Source organism: Neltuma alba, unplaced genomic scaffold (assembly GCF_004799145.2).
Source record: "Neltuma alba isolate B1F8T4 unplaced genomic scaffold, ASM479914v2 tig00006530_pilon, whole genome shotgun sequence".
NCBI lineage: Eukaryota > Viridiplantae > Streptophyta > Magnoliopsida > Fabales > Fabaceae > Neltuma > Neltuma alba.
The window spans coordinates 163,803-186,898 of record NW_021634490.1 but is presented as its reverse complement, the minus strand read 5'-3'; the positions used below and the strand labels follow the sequence as shown (position 1 = coordinate 186,898).

The 23,096-nt window shown below is 34.5% G+C and overlaps 3 protein-coding genes and 1 pseudogene across 3 annotated transcripts; all 4 read left to right on the top strand.

Moving 5' to 3' along the window:
* The first annotated feature begins 1,053 nt into the window (after positions 1-1,053).
* Positions 1,054-5,744, top strand: LOC114750576 (P34 probable thiol protease-like; annotated as a pseudogene).
* Positions 5,745-11,271: 5,527 nt separating this feature from the next.
* On the top strand, positions 11,272-12,612 carry LOC114750575 (protein ALP1-like). Its single transcript, XM_028939170.1, has 3 exons — positions 11,272-11,778; positions 11,854-12,079; positions 12,155-12,612. Exons 1-3 carry the CDS (start codon positions 11,272-11,274, stop codon positions 12,610-12,612), a joined length of 1,191 nt encoding a protein of 396 aa, XP_028795003.1.
* A 197-nt stretch (positions 12,613-12,809) lies between these two features.
* LOC114750574 (uncharacterized protein At2g29880-like) lies at positions 12,810-13,820 on the top strand. Its single transcript, XM_028939169.1, has 2 exons — positions 12,810-13,157; positions 13,242-13,820. Exons 1-2 carry the CDS (start codon positions 12,810-12,812, stop codon positions 13,818-13,820), a joined length of 927 nt encoding a protein of 308 aa, XP_028795002.1.
* Positions 13,821-17,193: 3,373 nt separating this feature from the next.
* LOC114750572 (P34 probable thiol protease-like) lies at positions 17,194-19,491 on the top strand. Its single transcript, XM_028939168.1, has 6 exons — positions 17,194-17,350; positions 17,440-17,510; positions 18,242-18,372; positions 18,924-18,984; positions 19,060-19,185; positions 19,303-19,491. The coding sequence occupies exons 1-6, from the start codon at positions 17,194-17,196 to the stop codon at positions 19,489-19,491; spliced, it is 735 nt and encodes a 244-aa protein (XP_028795001.1).
* Positions 19,492-23,096: the final 3,605 nt, after the last annotated feature.

The window sequence follows — 23,096 nt, the reverse complement described above, 5'->3', positions numbered from 1 at the left end:
AAAAAAATCAGTTATCTTGAGACATAACAAATAGATTATAAATAATCATAGATCAAAATAAATGTCAATCAAAGAAGTATATTATAATATTCAGCATATTATATAAATTATAAATAAACTTATGCAATGAGCTTTGAAATATTCCATCCTTAATTAGATAACGTGCACAACCTCATGTGCTTAATTAGATAACACCCAGAATTGGGTTTAAAAAAATAAAATAAAATTAAAATAGGTATATATGGACACACATATCAACAAATTTTGGCAATTGATATTATCATTCTAATGGATCTCAACAACTCATATAAACCAATAAACCAATAAACAATAGCTTTATATAGAATAAATGAATAAAACAAAATATTGATAATACTGATAAATAAATGAAGTGGAGCACAGACAAAAGGAAAAGATGGGAAAGATTAATGACGGGGAGCGTGGGGAATGATGAAATCAAAAAAGAAAATATGCAGGGGGAAAAAAGAACATGTGAGGAGTGAAGAAAAGAACATCTATAGAGGAATAGTAGGGGCTGAAAAGAAAAAAGTGGAAAAAGGATTTTACTGAAAAGGATAAACTATGAATATCCAAAAACTAATTGGGTAATTTGGTCAAAGTGAGACGTAATATTTTTCTCTTCTCTAAAAAACTCCAAATTTGGAAGGGAGGAAAAGGAGGGGAGGGGAGCACTAAAAACAATTTTTTTTTCCTCCCCTCCTTTTCATTTTTTTGGGCCAAAACAATTTCTCCTTCCTTCCCTCCAAAAACCTTCCAATCGAACAGTGCCTAAGATTATTTACAAAAAAAAAAAAATGCTTTAAGATTATTAACGTGTTCTTGCGCGTCAAGGATGGGCAACGTCTTGATCGGTTATAAATATATCAGTCAAATAAAAAAAACAATATTGACGTCAATCTGTGTCGTTTTCTTCTCCAAGTAACAAGAATTGTCTATAAATGCCTCATGGATGAATTCACTTCCATGCAAGCTTATTTGAAGTTTCATTTCTCAGTAACTGAAACAGCAAAATAAGCATGGCTTTCTACAATAATGTCTCAGTTCCTTTTTCCCTTGATCTGGTGTTCTATTCTGATATGTCTCTCTTCGGGATTCCCTACCAGTGAATCATCAGTTTCCCCTTCAAAGGCTGAACAAGACTTTGAAATGTTCCAGCAATGGATGGCGGAGCATGGAAGATTCTACCCAAACTCTGAAGAGAGCAACACTAGATTCCAAATATTCCAAAGGAATCTCAAGTATATTACTGAAACGAATGCTAAGAGATCCAAGTCAACATATGGGTATCGTTTGGGCCTCAACAAGTTTGCTGATATGAGTCCTGAGGAGTTTACGCAAACCTACCTCCGTCCGCTGAGAGGTGCCGGCCAACATCGCGCCGGCTTCCTCGAGCTCCAGCTATGTCCAACAGCAGGACTCATGTGCGCCGCCTGCTACCATGGATTGGAGAAAGCAAGGAGTTGTGACTCCAGTTAAAGACCAACGACGTTGTGGTAAGTTGCTCCTTTTCAACCAACGAAGTTCATATGGTTTTTAAATTTGAAGTGAACCTCTAGCATGTTTTATAAGACAACAAGTTTTGTTTAAAATAATAATTTTTTTCCACCTAAAGTATCCCTAACTAACTACAAAACTTTCAAACCAATTAACCAAACTCCTCTAACTCATAATTTTTATTAAAGGTAATTATGATAGTTTACCAGAAATAACGCTTCATTAATTCATGTAAAGTTGTTACTAGTTGCTTATAACGAAAAGATCAACAGATTGGACTGATAGATTGTTTCCTTATTGTTTGTATATATAGGAAGTTGTTGGGCATTTGGAGCCACTGGAGCCTTGGAATCCGTTCATGCAATAACCACCGGCAAACTTGTTAGCCTTTCTGAACAAGAACTCGTAGACTGCGACCCCTTGAGCCGAGGTTGTGCAGGTGGATGGCCCCATAATGCCTTTGAATGGGTCGTCCAAAATGGTGGGATTAGTAAAGAAGAAGATTATCCTTATGTTGCTCGGCAGGGTCGTTGCAAAGCCACATGGTTTGTTCGCCTTCTCTCGTATTATGTAAAACTTGCAGGAAATTACACTATTCATTGGGCATAAACCATTATCGCAACATACCTTAGACTTTGCGTTTATTTATGGGAAGTTAAAAGTACTTTTTGAATCATATTCGTTCTCTATTTCTGGTTTATACATGTTTCTGCAGCACGATGGAGACAAAGTCGTCAAAATTAGTGGCTACAGTAAGATACCACAATCGGATGATGCTCTCTTGTGTGCAACTTCTAACAGCCTGCCTGTGGCTTTCAATGCAACAGATCTTCAATTTTATAAGAGTGTAGGTCTTATATATCTCAGTTCTCAATACTCCGCTGGTCCTTAATATAAGACCTATTAACTAATTTGATTAGATTAAGGAAGCTAGATAAGTTAATTAATTATAAGAAATATGATATGATTCCTAAAACACCATAATCATTTTCCTTCATATCCTCTCTCCCTCCTCTACTGATTATGGTTGAGGGAGTATCCATAGGGGTAATTTAGGAAAAAATTGATAAATATGAGAAATAGGTCTTATATTTAGGACCAAAATCAACTTAATAATTAGGTTATATATTAAGGACCGGAGGAATATTCAATATTTGTTGTGATCTTGTTAATAGAGGCCCAATCACTGCAAGGGAGAGGCTGTTTTTAGGGTTCGAGCCGTGACCTCTGTGTCAGATGTAGCAACATTATTGTTGCTCCAAGGCTCTCCCTCTTATTGTGATCTTGTTATGGTTCTTAATCAGTTTACTGATGTTTCTACTTGATCTTGACAACTTGTATAATTTGTAAGAATCATACGTCAATCTTCAGTTTCCGCTTGTTACTTCTAACTTGTTTGTTCACTTGACTAGGGAGTTTATGGTGGTGAGAATTGCCCCGAGGATTCAACCGGTGTGACTCATGTCGCTTTGATTGTTGGATATGATTCAAAAGATGGCACGGATTATTGGATTGTGAAGAACTCATGGGGAGAGACGTGGGGAATGAACGGGTACTTTTTTATTAAAAGGAACACAAATTTACCACATGGAGTTTGCTCTCTCAATGCTTGGGCTTATGTCCCAAACGTATAGACTAGTACACTTGTTACGTAGTCCGTCCCATTGTCAATTTCTTATGTGATGTACTTCTTAATTATTTGCTGTTGTGTGATGATTTGCTATGAACTCATCAGGTCTCTATCATCAACTTTAGGTAAAAAGCCTTAAATTCTTAGCTGTAGTAAAAAATTTAATATTTTACTATTTATGTCCTTTATATAAAATCTAGTTAATTAATTTGGAAGATTAAGGAATTAAGATGAATAAATTGCTTAATTATGACACATGTTACATGGTTTCGGTTTCTTTAAAATATTAATGTGAATCTATCCTGAGTCAGTTTATGTACTAGACAAATAAATTTAAATAAAAATGATAAATATAAATACTTTAAACCAATTTAGTTAAATTCTTAAATTTTTTTCAAATTAATAAACTGAGTCCTTTACTAAAGAATTGAGGCAGTAGTACATTGATGGATTGGTAAAGGAGACTGTAGAAAACCTATGCAATATTCCGTCTCATAATTAATTGAGTGGCTCAGAAAAGTAAGTAGTGACAAATTAAAGGTGGTCCCATGATTTTATTACGCATTGAATTAATGATTAGGTTCCATCTGGGCAAGCGCCACATCTACCATATTTTTGTGGATGGGGAAAAATTTATTAATTTAGTGTCGTATTTAATTTGTACATCAACATCATAATTATAAACCCTTTGCTTTTTAATCGATAAACGCCATAATTATCATATGTAATGTTAAGTAAATATGATTTTTTTAAAAGTGTCTCCTAAAGTTTTTAGAAAATAAATATATATACCAAGTAATTATTTCAAAAACTTAATTTTTGTAGTATAAGATCATATACGAAAATGACTTAGAAAAAGGTAAAATCATATTATTAAATTTCTGGACGATATAAATTTGCACGATCAGTCGCTGGCCCAAAAAAATGGTTTATGATTATTACAATTTACAACTCGCACATGTATGTCCAGCTGAGCCCTTTTTATTTAGGCCGAACTCAGCTGAACTCTTCCCCGCCCCCCCCCCCCCCCAAAAAAAGAAAGAAAATCCGTTAAACATACTCGAACTTTATGTTTGGAATTGGATGGAGAGAAAAATAAGGGAAAAAAATAGTGAGGAGGAAATACTACAGAGGAAATTTCTTAAAATAATAAAAAAATTACTAGTTTTAGAATTTTTTCCTCGTAATATGTTTTCCGTTATTTTTTCATCCAAACACAGCATTGATAAAGTGAAGTAAACTTTATTCACCAAAAAAGTGAAGTAAACTTTTTTTTTTCATCCCAAAGACGAAAGGCTCTTGACTCTCAATGTTACCTTCAATTCTTAGTATAAGATTTAATTGACTAATTTGAAAAAAATTAAGAAAGATATTAAATTACTTTAAATTATTTATATTTATCATTTTTCTTCAGATTAATTTGACTCACTTATAAATTGATATATAATTTTAGAGAAATCATATAACATATCCTATACATAAATAAGCTTCTTTAATCATCTCTCTAAACTAGTCAACTAAATCTCATATTAAGAATTAGAAGTAGTATATTGAAAAAAATACTAGCCACGCATTAAATTAATTTCCCACACTATCACCAAAAAGAATATTAATTTCCCAACATGTTTGGACTTTGACTAAACACATGTTAACGTCGGTTTATAAGAAATTAAATTGAAAGTTGAAGATTGAACCGTTAGTCGTTTTAGGTCCATTTAAAAAATTAACCGAATTAATGCAGTACAGTGCATGATTTGGATCGTATTCGCTTTAGGGAGCATCTAAAAAAATCCTAAGTAAACTAAGTATGCAAAAGATAAAGAATTGACTTGGAAAGGGATTGAGGTTTGAAAATTAATTTTACTTTACTAACTATTAGAGATGTAATGAAATAAATCTAAACTACTATTTTTTTATATTTTCTTTTATAAAAGTGAATGGAAATGGATATGATAAAATGTATGAGATGAATGTTTCTTAGAAATAGATTAATGACCTCCTTGTTCAAAATATCCTGGGAGTTGAAAACAATACACTAAGTCTTAATGGAAAACCCCAAAACACCGTTTAGGTCTATCAATCCTAATTAGTGATTATTCCTACTACCGTAGTTAATAAGCACCTCTTAAGTTGCTGTTTAAAACCACTTGGTGTGCAACTGTGATTAAATCAAATAGCTTTTCCTCTTAAAAGAACAATGCTTAACTGAAACATTAACCGAATGCTTAAATAAGACACTCAAACAGTACAATATCAATAAACTCACAGAAGGGAATAAAAGAACATAGTATTTCAGCTATAGAATTCAATCACAATCACAAATGCTCAATTCAACAGAGATAATCAACCGAAATCTCAGTCTCTAACATTGTACACACCATTCTACAACCTGAGAATTCAAATTTACATAAGAGAACATGAATTGATTAAATTTAACTTCCTTATTAGCTTCTGGAACTGCAGCCATTGCTCCATCTCCAGGAAGCAATCAAAGAGCTCAGCCACGCATAATTTCAGAATCTGCTTCAATGAGCTCCTTCATACCGTCGGCCATGGCAGTGAAGAAGACGATGGTGATGATGAAATTGAGGGCAAATGAAAAAGGATGGAGACGGTGATGGTGGTTTGGATCAATGGGAAGGAAGGGTTAGGCCGAGACTGAAGGAGGGAGGATACGGTGATGAGGATTCGGCGCAGATTGAGATGTTGAGGTGTAATTTCAGTCGAGCTGCTGTGTCTCTGATTCTCTGGTTCCACACCGAGGAGAAAAAGAAGAAGTCCATGGTGGTAATGGATTTGAGTGGATAAGGAAGATGATGAGTGGTTTCGTCGAGCTTCCTCTGGTCTGGTTCTGGTCGCGTTGTGGCTCCCTGTCTCCGGTCTCTGATTCTGTCACGCCGAGAAGAAGAACACAATGAGGTCGACGGTGATCTCCGTCGAGCTCCCCCGGTCCTCTTCCCGCCGCCGCCGGTCTCCCTCTGCTCCTCTTTCGCTGTCACTCCTCTCTGCCACCAGGAAGAAGACGCGGAGAGGAAGGTGAAGGTGATGCTATTGACGGAAGATGAAGACTCAGAGGAATGGAAGTGTGATCACCGTGACGCTCTGGTCCTTCCTTCTGTCTTGCTCGCCCCTGGTCCTCTCTCCGCGTGTCGCCGTCAAGCTCCTCTCGCCAATGAAGATGATGATGAATCTGAATGTTTTAGGGTAGGAGCAAAACGCAACGTTTTGCTCCCTCTGTTTTTTTTTTTATTTTTTTAAATTTTTTTTATTATATTTTTTATTTTTATTTTTTCTAAAAACCTGCGACCAAATTCAAGAATAAGGTAACATTAATTGTCTTTAAAGATCAATCAATCACAATTATGAAAAATTCACCCCTATTATGCACTAGTTCAAGTTAAAGCATTCTAATATAAATTATATTCAAATAATTAAGGACCAATAATAATGACAAAAATCCACCAAAAATATATTAAAATGCATGTAAAATATAGGTTTGTCAAAAGTGTATTTTTCGATGGATCAAAAAAGAAATTGAAAGTGGGTTAACATTCTTTTATGGTTTCAAAATTAATCGATTTGATATTTTTAAACTCAAATATACTTTTTCATCATTTAATTGCAGAGTCACCCTCTAAATTTGACGAGTGAACATTTTTAGGTCGTAAAATCATTTTTATAAATCCGTTTTAATCTTAAAACAATTTTTCCTCATTTTTACCTAATGGTTTGAGTCTTCTAATCTTCTTGGTATTTGTCATAACTAATTCTGCCTAATAATCACTTAATCAATTAAAATTCTAAAAGTTAAATAAAATTTCTTTTCATAAAATTTCTTTTTTGTTTACCATAATTGAGCCTCAAGGATGGTTGTAGACTTTTTCTTTCTACCTTCAATAAACTTTTGGCAATTTTCTCCAAAATTGCCCCAACTTAGGATGGGAGTAAGACGATGTTTTTGTAGTATTTCTACTATATATTTTATTTGGCTCTTATCAAATTTTCATTCAGCCATTTAGTCCTTATGAAATACGGATATAAATTTTGGACGAAGACAAATGGGTATTGTTGGATACTGCCTTTTTCTTTACTATATATATGCCCGTGCACACATATATTTATCTTTTTAGGATTGAATATTCCTTTTATTAGTATGAATAGTGTTGGTAATGAAAGGAACAAAAATTGTTGTTTCGGTTAGGGTTAATATAATATTTGGTCCTTCAAATTCCCCTCTATTTTGGTTTTAGTATCTTAAGTTTCAAACTATAGGTTTTGGTCCCTCAAAGGGTAAAATGGTCTAGATTTTTATTAGATTACAGGGATCAATATTATAAATCAAAAAAACCTTGAGGGACCAAAACCCGTGGTTTGAAACTTAAGAGACTAAAATTAAAATGAGGATAAACTTGAGGACCAAAAATTATATTAACCCTTTGTTTAATTTACAATTATACTTATCTCTGTGACGCTGCAAGGTAACCGCTGTTATAAATGTGGTAGTCTCCTCGGTTTAAAATATAAAAGTCAGTAAACTAATTTGTAAAAATTAAGAAAATTTATCAAGTTAGTTATTAGTAAAAATATGTGCCTCTTCATTAATAATTTAATACCACTTGATATGTGTAAAGAGTTTGAGAAAAAATTATAAATTTAAGAGATAAAATAAGTTAAAATTTTATATTTAAGATTAAATAAAATCTGTTTACTAATTTTTATATTTAGAATCGGAGGTATACAATATGGGTATAGTCCGACCGCCAAAGAACGCTAAGATATGTATAGTCGAAGTCCAAACATGTGTGGAAAATTAATTTAATGCGGATTAATGTTTATTCAATATATTGACTCTGATTAGAGAGTCGATAGACGTCTATTCAATATACTACAAGTTAGTTATATTGACCAGAGTCAGCAGCCTATCGTCTTTGGAAAAACAAGGAATTGACTTCACTTTATCAATTTTTTTTGGCATGTAACTTCACTTTATCAATTAGAGTGTGTTTAGAGAATTTTCTGTTGAAAATAAAGGAAATGGAATTCACAGGCTAGAAAACGGAAGAGAATACCACCTCTGATCCTTAATATCAAAACTAATTAACTAATTTAAATAAATTAAACAAATTAGTTAAATTAATTATTTGTAAGTTGTAACAAATATAAGTTGATTTTTTTAACCAATAATAATACTTTAGAAAATGTATTATAAATATAGAAGACAAAATAAATTAAAATCTTATATCAGGACCAAATCTATCCCTCAACATACTTTTATATAAAAAATCTAGGGTAGTATTAAAATGATATCTGCAAAAGTTTTCTAGTCTCCTTTACCAATCTAACCATCAATATAAAATATAAAACTCTTTAAGAATTTAAGGCGTTTTATCTGAAGTTGATGATGGAGACTTGATGAGTTCATCGTAACCTCATCACACAACATCAAATAAGAAGTATTTCACATAAGGAATCTACAATAGCGCGTGCGTGACAAGTGTTTGGGACATAAGCCCAAGCTTTGAGAGAGAAAACTTCATGTGGTGAATTTGTGTTCCTTTGATAAACAAGTATCTGTTCTTTGCTCAATTCCCCCCCCCCCGGGGGGTGAGTTCTTCACAGTCCAATAATCTGCTTTTATTTATCTAAGATTTATAATGAAGTAATAGCTGGAAAATGTGAATAATTATCATCATGAGTCAATTAAAAAAATATTGACGTCAATCTGTGTCGCTTTCTTCTACAGTAACAAGAATTATACTATAAATACCTCATGGATGAATTCACTTCTATGCAAGCTTATCTGAAGTTTCATTCTCAGTAACTGAAACAGCAAAATAAGCATGGCCTTCTACACTAGTATGTCCCAGTTCCTTTTTCCCTTGATCTGGTGTTCCATTCTTACATGTCTCTCTTCACGATTCCCTACCAGTGAATCGTCAGTTTCCCCTTCAAAGGCTGATCAAGACTTTGAAATGTTCCAGCAATGGATGGCGGAGCATGGAAGAGTCTACCCAAACTCTGAAGAGAGCACCACTAGACCCCAAATATTCCAAAGGAATCTCAAGTACATCACTGTCACAAATGCCAAGAGATCCAATTCCTCTACTGCCTATCGTTTGGGACTCGACAAGCTTGCTGATGAGTCCTGAAGAGTTCAAGAGAGTGTACCTCCGTCTGCTGGAGGTGCCCAACACCATCGCGCCGGCTACCTCTAGGTCGGGATATATGCAGCAAAGCAATTCATGTGAAAACGCACCATCTTCCATGGATTGGGGACAGAAAGGAGTTGTGACTCCAGTTAAACACTGGCAAAGATTTGGTGAGTTGCTGTTGCATATATACTTTATTGAAGAACGTAGACTTAAAATACATGCTATAAGGATACGAACACAAATTCGAACCTCAGAACGTACTTATTGAGAGGGTTTTAATTTTAATACTCTCGACCCTATAGAAGTTAGTCTCTAGTCCAAATTGACTTCAAAATATTCTCAACGGGTTAATACGTTGATTAATATTTCATGGTTCATAGGAAGTTGTTGGGCATTCTCAGCCATTGGGGCAATTGAATCAGCGAATGCGACAAGAACCGGGGAACTTGTTCGCCTTTCTGAACAAGAACTTGTGGATTGTGACCTCACCAACTATGATTGTTCAGGAGGATCTCCCATGGTGGCCTTTAAATTGGTTGTTGAAAATGGTGTTAGAGATCAAAATGTATCAACGATATTATAATATTAGATATGTAGAGATTTGTAAATAATTAATAGAATCATTCATTTATTTGTTGCCATTGATATAGGAGATAACATGGGATCTAGATTGATGTGACCACGTTGCTGCATTATTCACGTCTTGTATATATATATATGGACCTTGCATAAGAGATATAGATCATGTTTTTGGATCAAACTTTCTCATGGTACCAGAGCAGAGATCCGCAAAACACTAGCAGCCCGTTTGGTTCAATTCCATGAAAGTTCATTGCATGTAATCCTAATGTAATGGGTTGATTCAATTGTTTGGTTAGGCTTTTGTAATGTAAAAAGAATTACATATTGTAATCCTAATTACCTTAAGTGGAGGCATGGGGATTACATAGCTAATACTCATGAATGGGGATGCAGACCTCTTGTAATCAAGTGGAAAATATTTTATTACCCTTATAATTTTTAAAATTGACCAGATTGCCCTTAATGAAAAACTCATAAACCCTATCAATTGCTGCCCATTATATTCGCACTGTGACCGTCATCTTTCTCATTGCCGCTAACGCCAAATTTGTTGCTCATCATTCGCTGGAAAGGTAATCATTCCTTGGCTCATTCATATGGTTTTTTTTTTTTGCTGTTTCATGCGCTAGATTCCTAATCATTCATTGGCTCATTCATGTGGGTTTTCTTTTGTTGTTTCATGCGCTAGATTCCTCTTTAGTTTGTGGAGATAATAAACAAATATTAAATAAATTGGATGCATGTGAAGAGTATATTTTTCTTTACTGAATATAATGGACCTATACCCATTAAACATGAAACTTTATTTTTCCTTTACATGAAATTTTTTAACAAATCTTTTCAATTAATATTTTCTATTTGAAAGAAAAAGATTAACTCAGTTTTTTTTCCTTTCAAAATTGTAATTCTACATACTTATCAAGAAGTTGGAGCTCATTCTTTCAAAAGCACTTTTCAAGAAAAAAGATTAATATTTTATACAAATGTATGGAATGAATTCAAATGAGAACTGTAGCTTTATCAAATGTTTTAAATATATTTATCCAATATAACACCAATTTTATTAGCATTTTTCCTAATACAAAATTTGGACCTATTTTTTATATTAATCTATTCTTTATATTTCATGATCATCACAATTTTACAACAAAAAAATGAAGCTCGTAATTATCTTCTACTAGTGTGTGCCTATTCTTTATATTTTTTTGGGTTCTAGATTTCTATTCATAACATGCTTTTACTAAATAATTTATTTATATGTTTGCTTATATATATGATTTGCTTGAAATTATAGTAACGTGTTTATATTATACATTAAGATTATATTATCCCATCTAAAATGTTGCTTAAAATTTTATGCTATAATTTTATTTTGGTTGGGTACAGTAAATTATGGATGAAGACAGGCAACAAGTCATTCTTCATACAATGTTGGCTTGCATTTGGATTATGTATGCTATTCGAAAAATGTTTTTTGACATGTTTAGTGTGGCTGCATGTGACACTAAATACATTCATGATCGGTCGTACACCCTTGATTTCCATAAGAAAAGAAGGCGCCTTAGGGAGATGGTGTATGGTAGTGATATAACTTGCTTTAACCAAACGAGGATGTATAGAACTACATTTTTTCGGCTCTGTAGCATGTTAGAGACTATAGGTGGTCTTAAACCGACTCGGCATATGTTAGTGGATGAGCAAGTTGCGATATTCTTGCATGTACTTGCTCACCATATGAAAAATAGAGTTATTCAATTTGAGTTTGGAAGGTCAGGAGAAACCATAAGTCAATATTTCAAGATAGTTTTAAAAGCAGTTGTTCGCCTCCAAGGGGAGCTCTTTAAAACACCTGAGCCAATTCTTGAAGATTCAGTTGATGAGAGGTGGAAGTGGTTCAAGGTAAACATCAATCCCATGTGTCTATTTTTTCAAGTCAAGATTTTTGTCTTTCTGCTGATTGATGAATATTTGTAGGGCTGTCTTGGTGCACTTGATGGAACTCACATAAGGATTCAAGTGCCTGCAGAAATAAAGGGTAGGTATAGGAATAGAAAGGGGGACATAACTACCAATGTCCTTGGTGTTTGCTCTCAAAATGGTGAATTTATATTCATATTTCCGGGATGGGAAGGGTCTGCAGCTGACAGTAGGGTGTTGAGGGATGCAATTGCTAGACCAAATGGTTTCAAGGTCTCTCAAGGTATGAATATAAATCGTGTATTGTATAATTTGATTTACTTCTTGTGTTTTAATAGTGGTAATATGTTATGTGTAGGAAATTATTATCTAGTTGATGCGGGATACACAAATTGTGAAGGCTTCCTTGCTCCATATAGAGGACAACGATATCATTTAAGTGAGTGGCGTAATGGAAGACATCCTGAATCTCCGCAAGAGTGTTTCAACATGCGACATTCATCTGCTAGGAATGTCATTGAACGAGCATTCGGGATCTTAAAGATGCGTTGGGCAATATTGAGAAGCCCATCATATTACCCTATTCGAACTCAAAACCGATATATCGTTGCTTGTTGTCTATTGCATAATCTTATTATGCGAGATAATATGGATGACCCCATTGTGGCTGAATTTGATTCAATAGATCAACCAAATCTCCAAGAGGATAATAATCCAATATTAACCATGGAACCATCAAACGCTTGGGGTGCTTTTCGAGAGAATATGGCTAATGAAATGTTTCATGCTTTTAGGGCTCGTAGGAGTAGTAGATAATGTTTGCAAATTATTATTTGATTTGGATCTATATTTTTCATATTTGAATGTTTTTTTTACTGTATTAGCTATTAAGGTGGGCTTATATTAGTATATCTTTAACACTTGTGTGACTTGTATTCTATAATTTATTATTTTTTACAACTTTAAATCTTATACAACTCTTGTTGCTTTCTCTTTACTTTTTTATGTATAGAATGGAAACCCAAAAAGATAATGGTAAGGGAAGTAAGCATGTCTGGACCACCCAAGAAGATAACATGCTGGTTGAATGCCTAGTCCAACTGAAAACCAATGGAAAATTTGTCGCAGATACTGGGTTCAGTGTAGGATATTTGAAAAGGCTAGAGGATATGCTAGAAGTAAAGCTTCCAAGTTGTGGCTTGAAAGCTAACCCTCATATTATGTCTAGGTTGAGAACAATCAAGAAGCAATGGCAGATTGTTCATGATATGGTGCATAATAAAAACACTTCTGGCTTTGGATGGGATCCCATCAAAAAATGTGTTACAGCTGAAGATCATGTATGGACTGAGTATGTGAAGGTAATAGAGTGTTACATCTTATTATCAATATATGCTAATAATGATGTTTAAATTACATAATTATATTTATTTTTCATTTTTCAGGTTAAGAAAGAAGCTGGAAATTTTAGGAATAGATGCTTATCTCACTTTGAAGAGCTATCATATGTTTGGGCTAAAGATCGTGCAGATGGGACAGGAGCAGAGGTGCCTATATCTCTTGGTGAGGATGATGAAGAAGATTCTAGAATTGAAGCTGAAGTCAATGCTGAACAAGTACATAACACAGATACAAATTCTATTGCATTTGAGCAACAACCTTCACAGCCAACTGATGTCCATTTATCTGCAAAACGAAAACGAAGGAGTAGCCGTGATGCTATAGAGGTGCTTGCTGATGCTTTAAAGGAATCTTCTTCCAACATGGACAACACAATGATGAAGTTTGCTGACAATTTATGTAAAGAATTTGCAGAGATGCGGAAGGATTCCAGAAGATTTGGTCCTGTTGATGTGGGCAGAGCAGAGGAAATATTCAGGCAACTTATGAGAATACCAGGTCTTACATGGGGAGAGATTAACAAGGCTCATTCTAAGATTACTGAGTCTTCATCATTGGCAGTTGGATTCTCACTAGTCCCTGAAAACGAGATGGCTGCTTGGGTGTACAGCCTTCTTGAATAGATAATTTGATATATAGCAGTAGCACCTTTAAATCTTTCTTTTGTTAGTATTTCGGGATTTGTAGACATTATCTCAACATCTTTTTATTTGAACTGATAATTATGGACATGATTTAACTTATTAGTTTTTATGCTTAAATTTATATATTGACTTATTGGCTTAATTTTGGATTTATATAGAAATTATAGTTGTTGTTATAATATGTGGGTGCATAAAAAAATATTTGCATATACATTATATATGGATACAATTTTAAATATCAAACCTGCATGATACTTTAACTAATATATATATATATGGATACGAGCCAATCATACATAAAAATATATATTTTGAAGTGCTATACATATGGACAGACAAAAGTAATCTTATCTATTATTTTTTATTATATGTGTGGATACGGTTATTATACATTTGGAGAAAAAAATAAACAATTTTAATTTTATATATATCTGAACATGTAGATAAGGGTAATTTTGTCTTTTGGTATATTATTTTTACCTATTCCCATGTTCTTTGTAATCCAACCAAACATTTTTATGTCTATGCATTGTCTTTCCTTAATGACGTACCAAACAAACTCATGTAATCATCATTCCATTACATTGCATTACATTGCATTACATTCTATATCATTCAATGAACCAAACGCGTTGTAGAGCTTAGGTTTCTGAGCCGCACAACAATATGAGTTAAGTTGACGTAATGTCGCCATATTACATTCACACTTTCGAAAGTCCAACACACGTCTTTGTTGTTGAACTTCTTCATGAAATCAACTAGGGGGAGTAGGTGCAAGATATGACCAATGTCCTGCTTGCCAAAAACTAGATTGGCTTTGTCGATGGGACAATAACCATGCCTGCTGCTGACTCCTCCGATCTGAAGTTGTGTTTGCACTGTAACGCCATGGTCATTGGGTGGCTCAAAAGCGAGATGAGTAAGGAGGTTCATAATAGTGTTCAGTATGCCCAAACAATGCAAGAGATTTGGTTGGATCTAAGAGAAAGGTACGGCAAAGGGAGTGCACCACGTGCTTACAAGTTACAGTGCGCCGTTACGCGCATGAACCAAGACAAGCAATATGTGCCGACCTTCTTCAACAAGTTGAAAGGCTATTGGGATGAGATCGATTCCATCACCCCGTGGCCGAAGTGTTCTTGTGGAAGATGCACTTGCGACTTGCCAAAATAGTTGATCGAAATGAAGGAGAGAGAGCATCAATATGATTTTCTCATGGGTCTTAGGGATATACATATGTGAGCATCAAAACCCATATACTGAGCATGAAACCTTTGCCAAGGTTGGGGCTTGCTTATCATTTCGTCACTGAGGACTAGCAATAACAACATATTTCTACAACACAAAGACCAGTAATTGAGACAGCAGTGTTCCAAGTGTAAAAAGATCATAAAAAGGACAAACCAAGGTTTGATCACTTCAACAAACTTGGGCATACCAAAGACAAGTGCTTTGATCTATAGTTGGTTATTTGAGTGACTGGAAGAAGGGTGGATGAGAACAGTGAGACAGTCGAGGCCCACATAAAGCAAAGCACGTTAGCGAGGGAACAAGTCCTATCCCTGGGCTCGACATCGACCATTACAAGAAACTCATGCCGTATCTGGACTCTAAGGAGATCAAAATAGTGGGTCACAATAACCAACCATCAGCAAACATGTCAGGTATGTTGTGGGATGAGAGGTCATGGATCATAGACACAAGGGCGTCAATTCATATCACCAATAACAGGTCTACGTTAATTGATCTAAAGAAATCCAATTCCCCATTGGTGAAGATACCCAATGGCCACCGAGTTCTTGTACAAGGGATAGGGAGTGTTGTGCTCTCACCAAAATTAAAAATTGATGATGTTTTATATATCCCAGATTTCAAATGTTGCTTATTCTTAATTAGTAGATTTACTAAAGATTTTTACTGTGCTGTGACCTTCTTGGCTGATTTTTGTATTATCCAGGACTTGAACTCGAGGAACGTGATTGGAGTAGGTAGGTGTCAAGATGGCTTGTATTACTTGATGCCGTTGCAGCCGAGGGGTGTGGTGCTTGCTGTACGTGGTGCAGAGACGGGTGAACTGTGGCATTCAATGCTAGGACATGCATCTTTTGATAAATTAAAGCATATTTCCTTCTGTTTGCATTTGTTTAAGGATAAAGACAGTTTTTCCCAATGTGATTCTTGTATTCGGGCTAAGCAAACTCGTTTGCCATTTGGCATTAGTTTAATAAAGTCTAAGTCTTGTTTTGATCTTATTCATTGTGACATATAGGGAGGCTATAAAACTCCTTCATTTACTAGCGATCATTATTTCCTGACAATTGATGATTATAGTAGAGGCGTTTGGATCTATTTGATGAAGCATAAGTCTGATGTCAGTCATTATCTTCCAGCATTTGTTAACATGGTCGCCACACAATTTGATCAAAGTGTTAAATAGATCTGGGTTGACAACGGGTCCGAATTTCAATCACAGTGGATGTGTGATTTCTGTGTTGCAAAGGGCATTGTTTTACAAACTACTTGTGTCCATACACCTCAGCAAAATGGTGTCGTTGAAAGAAAGCATCAACACATCTTGGGGACTACGCGTGCCTTGCGTTTTCAGGCCCACTTACCAGTTGAAGTTTAGGGAGACTGTGTGTTGATGGCTACATATATCATTAATCGACTACCTTCGAAGGTTCTTGATGGGAAAACTCGTTATGACATACTCTTTAACAAATGCCCGAAATATGATCGCATGAGAGTGTTTGGATGCTTGTCCTATGCACGCCATGCCATTTGTACAGATAAGATGGCTGAAAGAGGGCAAGCATGTATCTTTCTTGGCTACCCACATGGCAAGAAAGGTTATCTCCTATATGATCCTGTTGACTGCAAGATATTTGTCTCTCGTGATGTGAATTTTATTGAGGCAGAGTTTCCTTTTGTGTCACCTCCACTCTCTTTTCTGGATTTGTTGGAACCGCCACTACCGCCCAATTATGTTGACTCAGATGATGCTCCTTTGCCTGAGCCTTTGGTAGACGGTGTCAACCAGATCCGTGAGAATAGGGTTGATGGTGCACAGCCAATAGAATCACCATCTGTACAGCCTCGTAGTCAACATACCTAGAATCCACCTTAGCGACTCCAAGATTATGTCACAGACTTGCCAACGTCACTCAACCCCTCGACTGCCCCTTTATCTGGCCCCACTCCGTCATGTGCCTCAGTCAGGTATCCTCTTGCTGAGTATATTAACTATGATCAATTTTCTCCTTCACATAAAGCTTTCCTCGTGGCCATTGATATCCATGATGAGCCAATGAGCTATTTTCAGGCATGTAAGCATGCCCATTAGTGATAGGCCATGCAACAGGAGATCACAACACTTGAAGCTAACGGGACTTGGGAGCTCGTTTCCTTGCCACCTGGGAAACATGTCATTGATTCCAAATGGGTTTTCAAAATAAAATATTTGCCGAGTAGAGAAATTGATTGCTTTAAAGCCCGTTTGATTGCTCATGGTTTCACACAGATAGAGGGGATTGAGTTAATGAAACTTTCGCTCCTATTACCAAGCTCCTTACTATTTGTTGTCTCTTGGTTGTGGCAGCAAAATGCAACTCATTTGTATGCCAATTAGATGTCAACACTGCTTTTCTTCACGGCGACCTTGATGAGGAAGTATAAATGTGCATCCCTCAAGGATTCGTGCGTGAGGGGAGACAAGAATGTGCAAGTTGAAGAAATCATTTTATGATCTTCGTCAAGCATCCTGTAATTGGTATCACAAGTTCACTCAGGCCCTCCTTCATAATGGCTATTGTCAAAGTAAAGCAGATCATTCTTTATTTGTTTTTTGAACTGTTTCTTCTTATGGTGCTTGTCTCATTTATGTTGACAACGTGTTGTTGGCTGGTAATGACAAAAGAAAGGTACAAGAAACCAAGAATTTTCTTGATAAAAGATTCAGTGTCAAGGACCTTAGACGGCTAAAATATTTTCTTGGTGTTGAAGTGGCCCGCTCACCACAAGGCATTGTCTTGAGTCAATGGAAATACACTTTGGATATTATGAGGGAAACAAATATGATGAATTGCAAACCCAGTGTGATTCCCATAGAGCAACATTATAGGTTACAGAGTAATGAAGGCGATCCTGAAGTGGATGCTGCGCGCTACTAGCATCTAGTAGGGAAGCTTCAATACTTGACGGTGTCATGCCCAGACATAGTATATGCTGTCAACATATTGAGTCACTATACATCTTCACCAAAACACCCACACATGGTGGCGGTGGAGAGAATATTACGTTAGTTGAAGAGCACACCCGGACAAGGCAAAGGCTCACTTGGAGCTAGAGGCATACTGCAATGTAGACTGGGCCGGTTGCTCCAAGATACGTTGTTCTTGTAGTGGGTGCTTCATGACTTTGGGAGGATCACCAGTATCATGGAGGACAAAGAAACAACATGTTGTGGCCAGATCGTCAGTAGAGGTGGAAACCGGGCAATGGCACTTGCTGTGAGTGAAGTGATTTGGTTGAGGTGGCTACTCACAGAATTGAGGGCACCGCAAAAAAGAGCAACTTCACTTTATTGTGATAACCAGGCGGCAATACATATAGCCATGAACCCCGTCTTAATTAGCGAACGAAGCATGTTGAGATGGACTGCTATTTTGTAAGAGAAAGATACCAGTCTGGGGAGGTCATGCCACGCAAAATTTGGACACAAGACCAACTAGCAGATATGTTTACAAAAACACTTGGAAAGGATGGACTTGAAATGCTCACAGGCAAGTTGGGCATTACCGATCTACATGCACCAACTTGAGGGGGAATGTTAGAGATCAAAATATATCAACGATATTATAATATTAGATATGTTGAGATTTGTAAATAACTGATAGAATCATTCATTTATTTGTTGTCGTTGATATAGGAGATAACGTGGGATCTAGATTGATGTGACCACGTTGCTGCACTACTCACGCACTGTTTACGTCTTGTGTGTGTGTGTGTGTGTGTGTATATATATATGCACCTTGCATAAGAGATATAGATAATCTTTTCGGATCAACCTTTCTCAAATGGTAGGCTCAGTAAAGAAGATGATTATCCTTATGTTAGGGAAAAGGGTTATTGCAAAGCTGAAAAGGTTTGTTTCTTTAGTTTGTGGAGAGTTCATATATCTTTTCCTCGTCAGTTTTGTGCTTTCTTTATGTTGCTTCAGCAAAGTGTTGTGAAAATAAATGGCTCTGAAAGTGTAGAACAGTCGGATGATTCTCTCATGCGTGCCATCGCTAGTCAACCTATTACGGTGGGTTTGGATGCAACAGCACTTCAATTTTATCAGGGCGTAAGTCTTAAGCTTAATTTTTGATCAATCTTTTTAGTTTTAAATTCGATGGTTAATTAGTTAACCATCAATCTTATAAATGTTTCCTAATTATCTTTTGTTTTATTATTTTGCAAGGGAATTATTGATGGTGAAAATTGCCCCATGGGAACTCAGCCAAATCATGCAGTTTTGATCGTCGGATATGATTCGAAAGATGGAAAAGATTATTGGATTGTGAAGAAGTCATGGGGAGAAGATTGGGGAATGAACGGATACTTCATGATTCAAAGGAATTCAAATGCACCAAATGGAGTGTTGTTATGAACTCTTAATTATGTTGTACCCAACCATATAGACTAGTACACTAAGTTCCCGTCAATTTCTTTTTGGTGTTGTTATGAACTCTAAGTATGTCTACCCTAAATTTCAAATAAAGAGTCAGAAATTATTAGTTATAATACTTTTATATCTTTGCCATCAAAATCCTACTCAGATTTATCAATTTTATTTTTGATAGCATATTACTATAATTTTAATAAATAATGCGAGTCTATGAGAAAATACACATTTCTTCTTCTTCTTACCCCCTTTTCTGTACAAGATGAAAAATGTGCACCTTATTGTACACGCCCCCCTCACCCATCATAAGTGGTTTACACCTCCGCCTTTTACAAATCTCAAACGAATAAGACACGGACTAAGTTACTTTAATTTACATGTAGGAACATATAATATGTCCTACTTAAAATAAAATACCTCAAAAGCCTCAGTAACTATAGTAGATCGTTCGTAAATATAATATACTAAAATCATTTAATTAGCAAAACTTAAAACAATCATTTGGACATACCTAATGGTGTCTCACACTTCATGATTATATTGATGAGTTTACTACAATTTTTCGTCTATGCGCTCCATTAGAATACCTGAATAAATTCAAATTGAAAGCCAATCAACAAGGATCTGGATTAAGTAAGTTTCTATTATTATGTTTACTTAGTCTAAATAAAATTATTATTATTGTTATTATTTATCAAATTTAAATTATTTAATTTTAAGGGTTTGCTAGAATTAGGAGTATGCATGGATCAGACTAGACCAGATCGGGTTGATGCTCAGCCTGAGGCCTAGTCTGATAAAGGCCTTGGACTGCATAATGCAGCCAGTGATCTGGTCTAGTCCAGTATAAACCTAAGGTTGGATTGGACTAGACTTGGTTGAGGAGACTGCTTAGACTAGTCTAAGTAATCAGGACCTCATTTATTTGTTTATTTTTTCTTTAATTTAGACAAATAAAAATGATGAAAAAAAAAGAAGAATCCACACTCAATCCAAATGCTAAAACAAAAAAAAAAAGGAGCCGATTAAAATAGCCAAAAAAAAAATCAACAAACCATCCAAATCCCAAATTCCCAAATGTGGGGAGTGGAGACTTCGCCTATGTGGGAGTCGAGAGAAGCATGAGGGAGGGATGACGATTGTCACGGAGAAGAAAAAAAACGAAAATTTCAAATAAAAGGATAGTTGAATTTATTCAAATGGCCTGGTGACCTAAACTCGCAAAATTTTGAATTGGTCATAATGACTAAATTAGAATTTTAAAATGTTTGTCGATTTACAATATTGTCCTTTATTTTTTTAAGAAAAGAAACCTCAAGTCACCCCATTGGTCGGTAACGGCAACTATTTATTGGAATTTTTTTCAACTTTCACAACGTGATTAACAATTCTTGTAATGATATTCACAACTTCATTAAAGCTATTAATTACATGTTTTTTAGGCTCTTAAATTGAGGTCTTTTTTAGTAGGTAAATTGAGTTTTTTTTAAAACTTTCATAACATGATTAATAACTCTTGTAACAATATTCACAATTTTAATAACTATATTAACCATGTGGTTTTTAAGTTTTTAAACTGAGATTTTTTAACATTCATAACGTTGTTCACAGCTCTTATAAAAATATTTACAAACTCTGTTAATATCATTAACCACTTTATATGATAGGTTTCTAAATTGATATTATTAATTTAACACATGTTTTAGTTAGTTATTTGTTAATTTCCTTATTATATATTTTCTAATCATATATATCGTACCTATACATTGATAGAAACCCCGTACCATTTATAATCAAAAGGGATATCTTAAAAAAATTATAAATATGAAAAATAAAGTGGATTAGTGTTTTATATTTAGAATCAAAGTAAACTTTTGTCTAGCTCCTATATTTAGAACTAGAATTATTATTCCTCTGATTCTTAATATAGGACCTAATTTGAGAGTTGATGTTGGTTCTATATATAAGACATATTTCATATGTTTATCATTTTTTTTCAAATTAACTCTATTGATATTTTCTTAACAACAATCAAGTAGAAGAGGGAAGAGGGAATTAAAGAAGATACTTAGAGTGTTCTAGAAAAAAAACATACTCCCTCTGTCTCTTTTTATAAGCAACTTTGGACTCCATCATGCAGATCAAAAAGTTAGGTAAAGATAATAAATAAGTAGAAATTAAAAGTTTTTTTTCCAAAATATCCTTATTTACGGGGAAAAAGGAGAGTATAAGAAAGAGAATAAAAATTATTATATTAAAGAAAAATATGAAAGAGAAAATATGGATGGAGAGAGATGATGGTTTGAAAAATAAGATAATAAATATGTCGGATATTAAAATAAGTAATTAATAGGGGTAAAATAAAAAATTTGCTACAAAAATTTCAGACAACTTGCAAATATTGCTTATATTTATAGATAAGAAGATGAGAGTAGTTGTTGCCTATAAAAAGGGATGGAGGAAGTAACTAATGAGCATTTTTTAATTTTACCCTTGTTGACTTAAATAGATGAGAAAAAATATAAAACATATTTTTCAAATACCCTTCCTTTAATAAGAGCAAAATGTGAAAAAATTATTAATTTAATATATTTCTTGGTTTGTGGTACTATAGTACAAATGACTTATAAACAGGAATAGAATGATGTACATGAAACACAGTTTATCAATAACCATTACCTACAATTAAATTGTTGTTTACGACCCCACGCATTTTATATACTCCTTTGAGCCCTTTTATAATATTTTTTATGATGTTTCACATAGGCTAAAAATAACATTAAATCGTATTAACTCTATGTTAAAATATAATAGTTTTTCAACTATGCCCTCATTTAATATATACGCATTTCAAAAGAGGAAAAACCTATCTACAAAAGACAAATAGTATATTCATGTTAAAAATTTAATGAGGTGACTTATAAATAGGACTAAGAAAAATCTTCTTTTTCTACTTTATAAATCATTTACGCATTTTTTTTAATAGAAATGACCTATTTTTGTTTATAAGAGACACTGATAATCTTTTTGAATGTGGGTGTTTGGAAAGGTCCACAATCACTTAAAAAACACTTTTACGTAAAATCGAGACAAAACTTACCTCACATACTTATCTCATACACTATAAAAATCACTTTTTTACTCCCTCCGTTCCTTATTATAAGAGACATTTGATGCTTATGGCATGTTCTTATATATAAGAGATACTTACAAGTTGTTTCTACTTTTTTGTGTTGATTTACTATTTCACCCATATTTATTATCTCCAACTCACATTCTCTCTCCCTCCCACTTCTCTTTCTTTTAATAATTTAATTGTTCTCTCCCATGCTCTCTCTCCTTATTAATGAGGGCATTTTTGGAAAAAAATTATACTTTTTGCACATTAATTGTTCTTAACTAATTTTAACTGTTTTTTTGATCAACGTACTTCGGTTATTTGTCTTATAATAAGGAACGGAGGGAGTAATTCATTATGAGGATGGCCAATCTCCCCTATAGTATCATTTTTTAATTTTTGTCCTCATTAATTATGGATTAGAGTCACTACATTAATTATTATACTCATTTATTGCTCAGTATGTCTGGGT

What these genes read in the sequence shown, in the direction of transcription:
- LOC114750572 (XM_028939168.1), top strand. Translation starts at nt 17,194, where the DNA reads ATGCAACAGGAGATCACAACACTTGAAGCTAACGGGACTTGGGAGCTC. An exon ending in ACGGCGACCTTGATGAGGAA is followed by an intron (nt 17,511 to 18,241) that starts GTATAAATGTGC and finishes TTGTTCTTGTAG; the next exon opens with TGGGTGCTTCATGACTTTGG. An exon ending in AGTGAAGTGATTTGGTTGAG is followed by an intron (nt 18,373 to 18,923) that starts GTGGCTACTCAC and finishes CTCAAATGGTAG; the next exon opens with GCTCAGTAAAGAAGATGATT.
- LOC114750574 (XM_028939169.1), top strand. Translation starts at nt 12,810, where the DNA reads ATGGAAACCCAAAAAGATAATGGTAAGGGAAGTAAGCATGTCTGGACC. An exon ending in TATGGACTGAGTATGTGAAG is followed by an intron (nt 13,158 to 13,241) that starts GTAATAGAGTGT and finishes TTCATTTTTCAG; the next exon opens with GTTAAGAAAGAAGCTGGAAA.
- LOC114750575 (XM_028939170.1), top strand. Translation starts at nt 11,272, where the DNA reads ATGGATGAAGACAGGCAACAAGTCATTCTTCATACAATGTTGGCTTGC. An exon ending in AGAGGTGGAAGTGGTTCAAG is followed by an intron (nt 11,779 to 11,853) that starts GTAAACATCAAT and finishes GAATATTTGTAG; the next exon opens with GGCTGTCTTGGTGCACTTGA. An exon ending in TGGTTTCAAGGTCTCTCAAG is followed by an intron (nt 12,080 to 12,154) that starts GTATGAATATAA and finishes TGTTATGTGTAG; the next exon opens with GAAATTATTATCTAGTTGAT.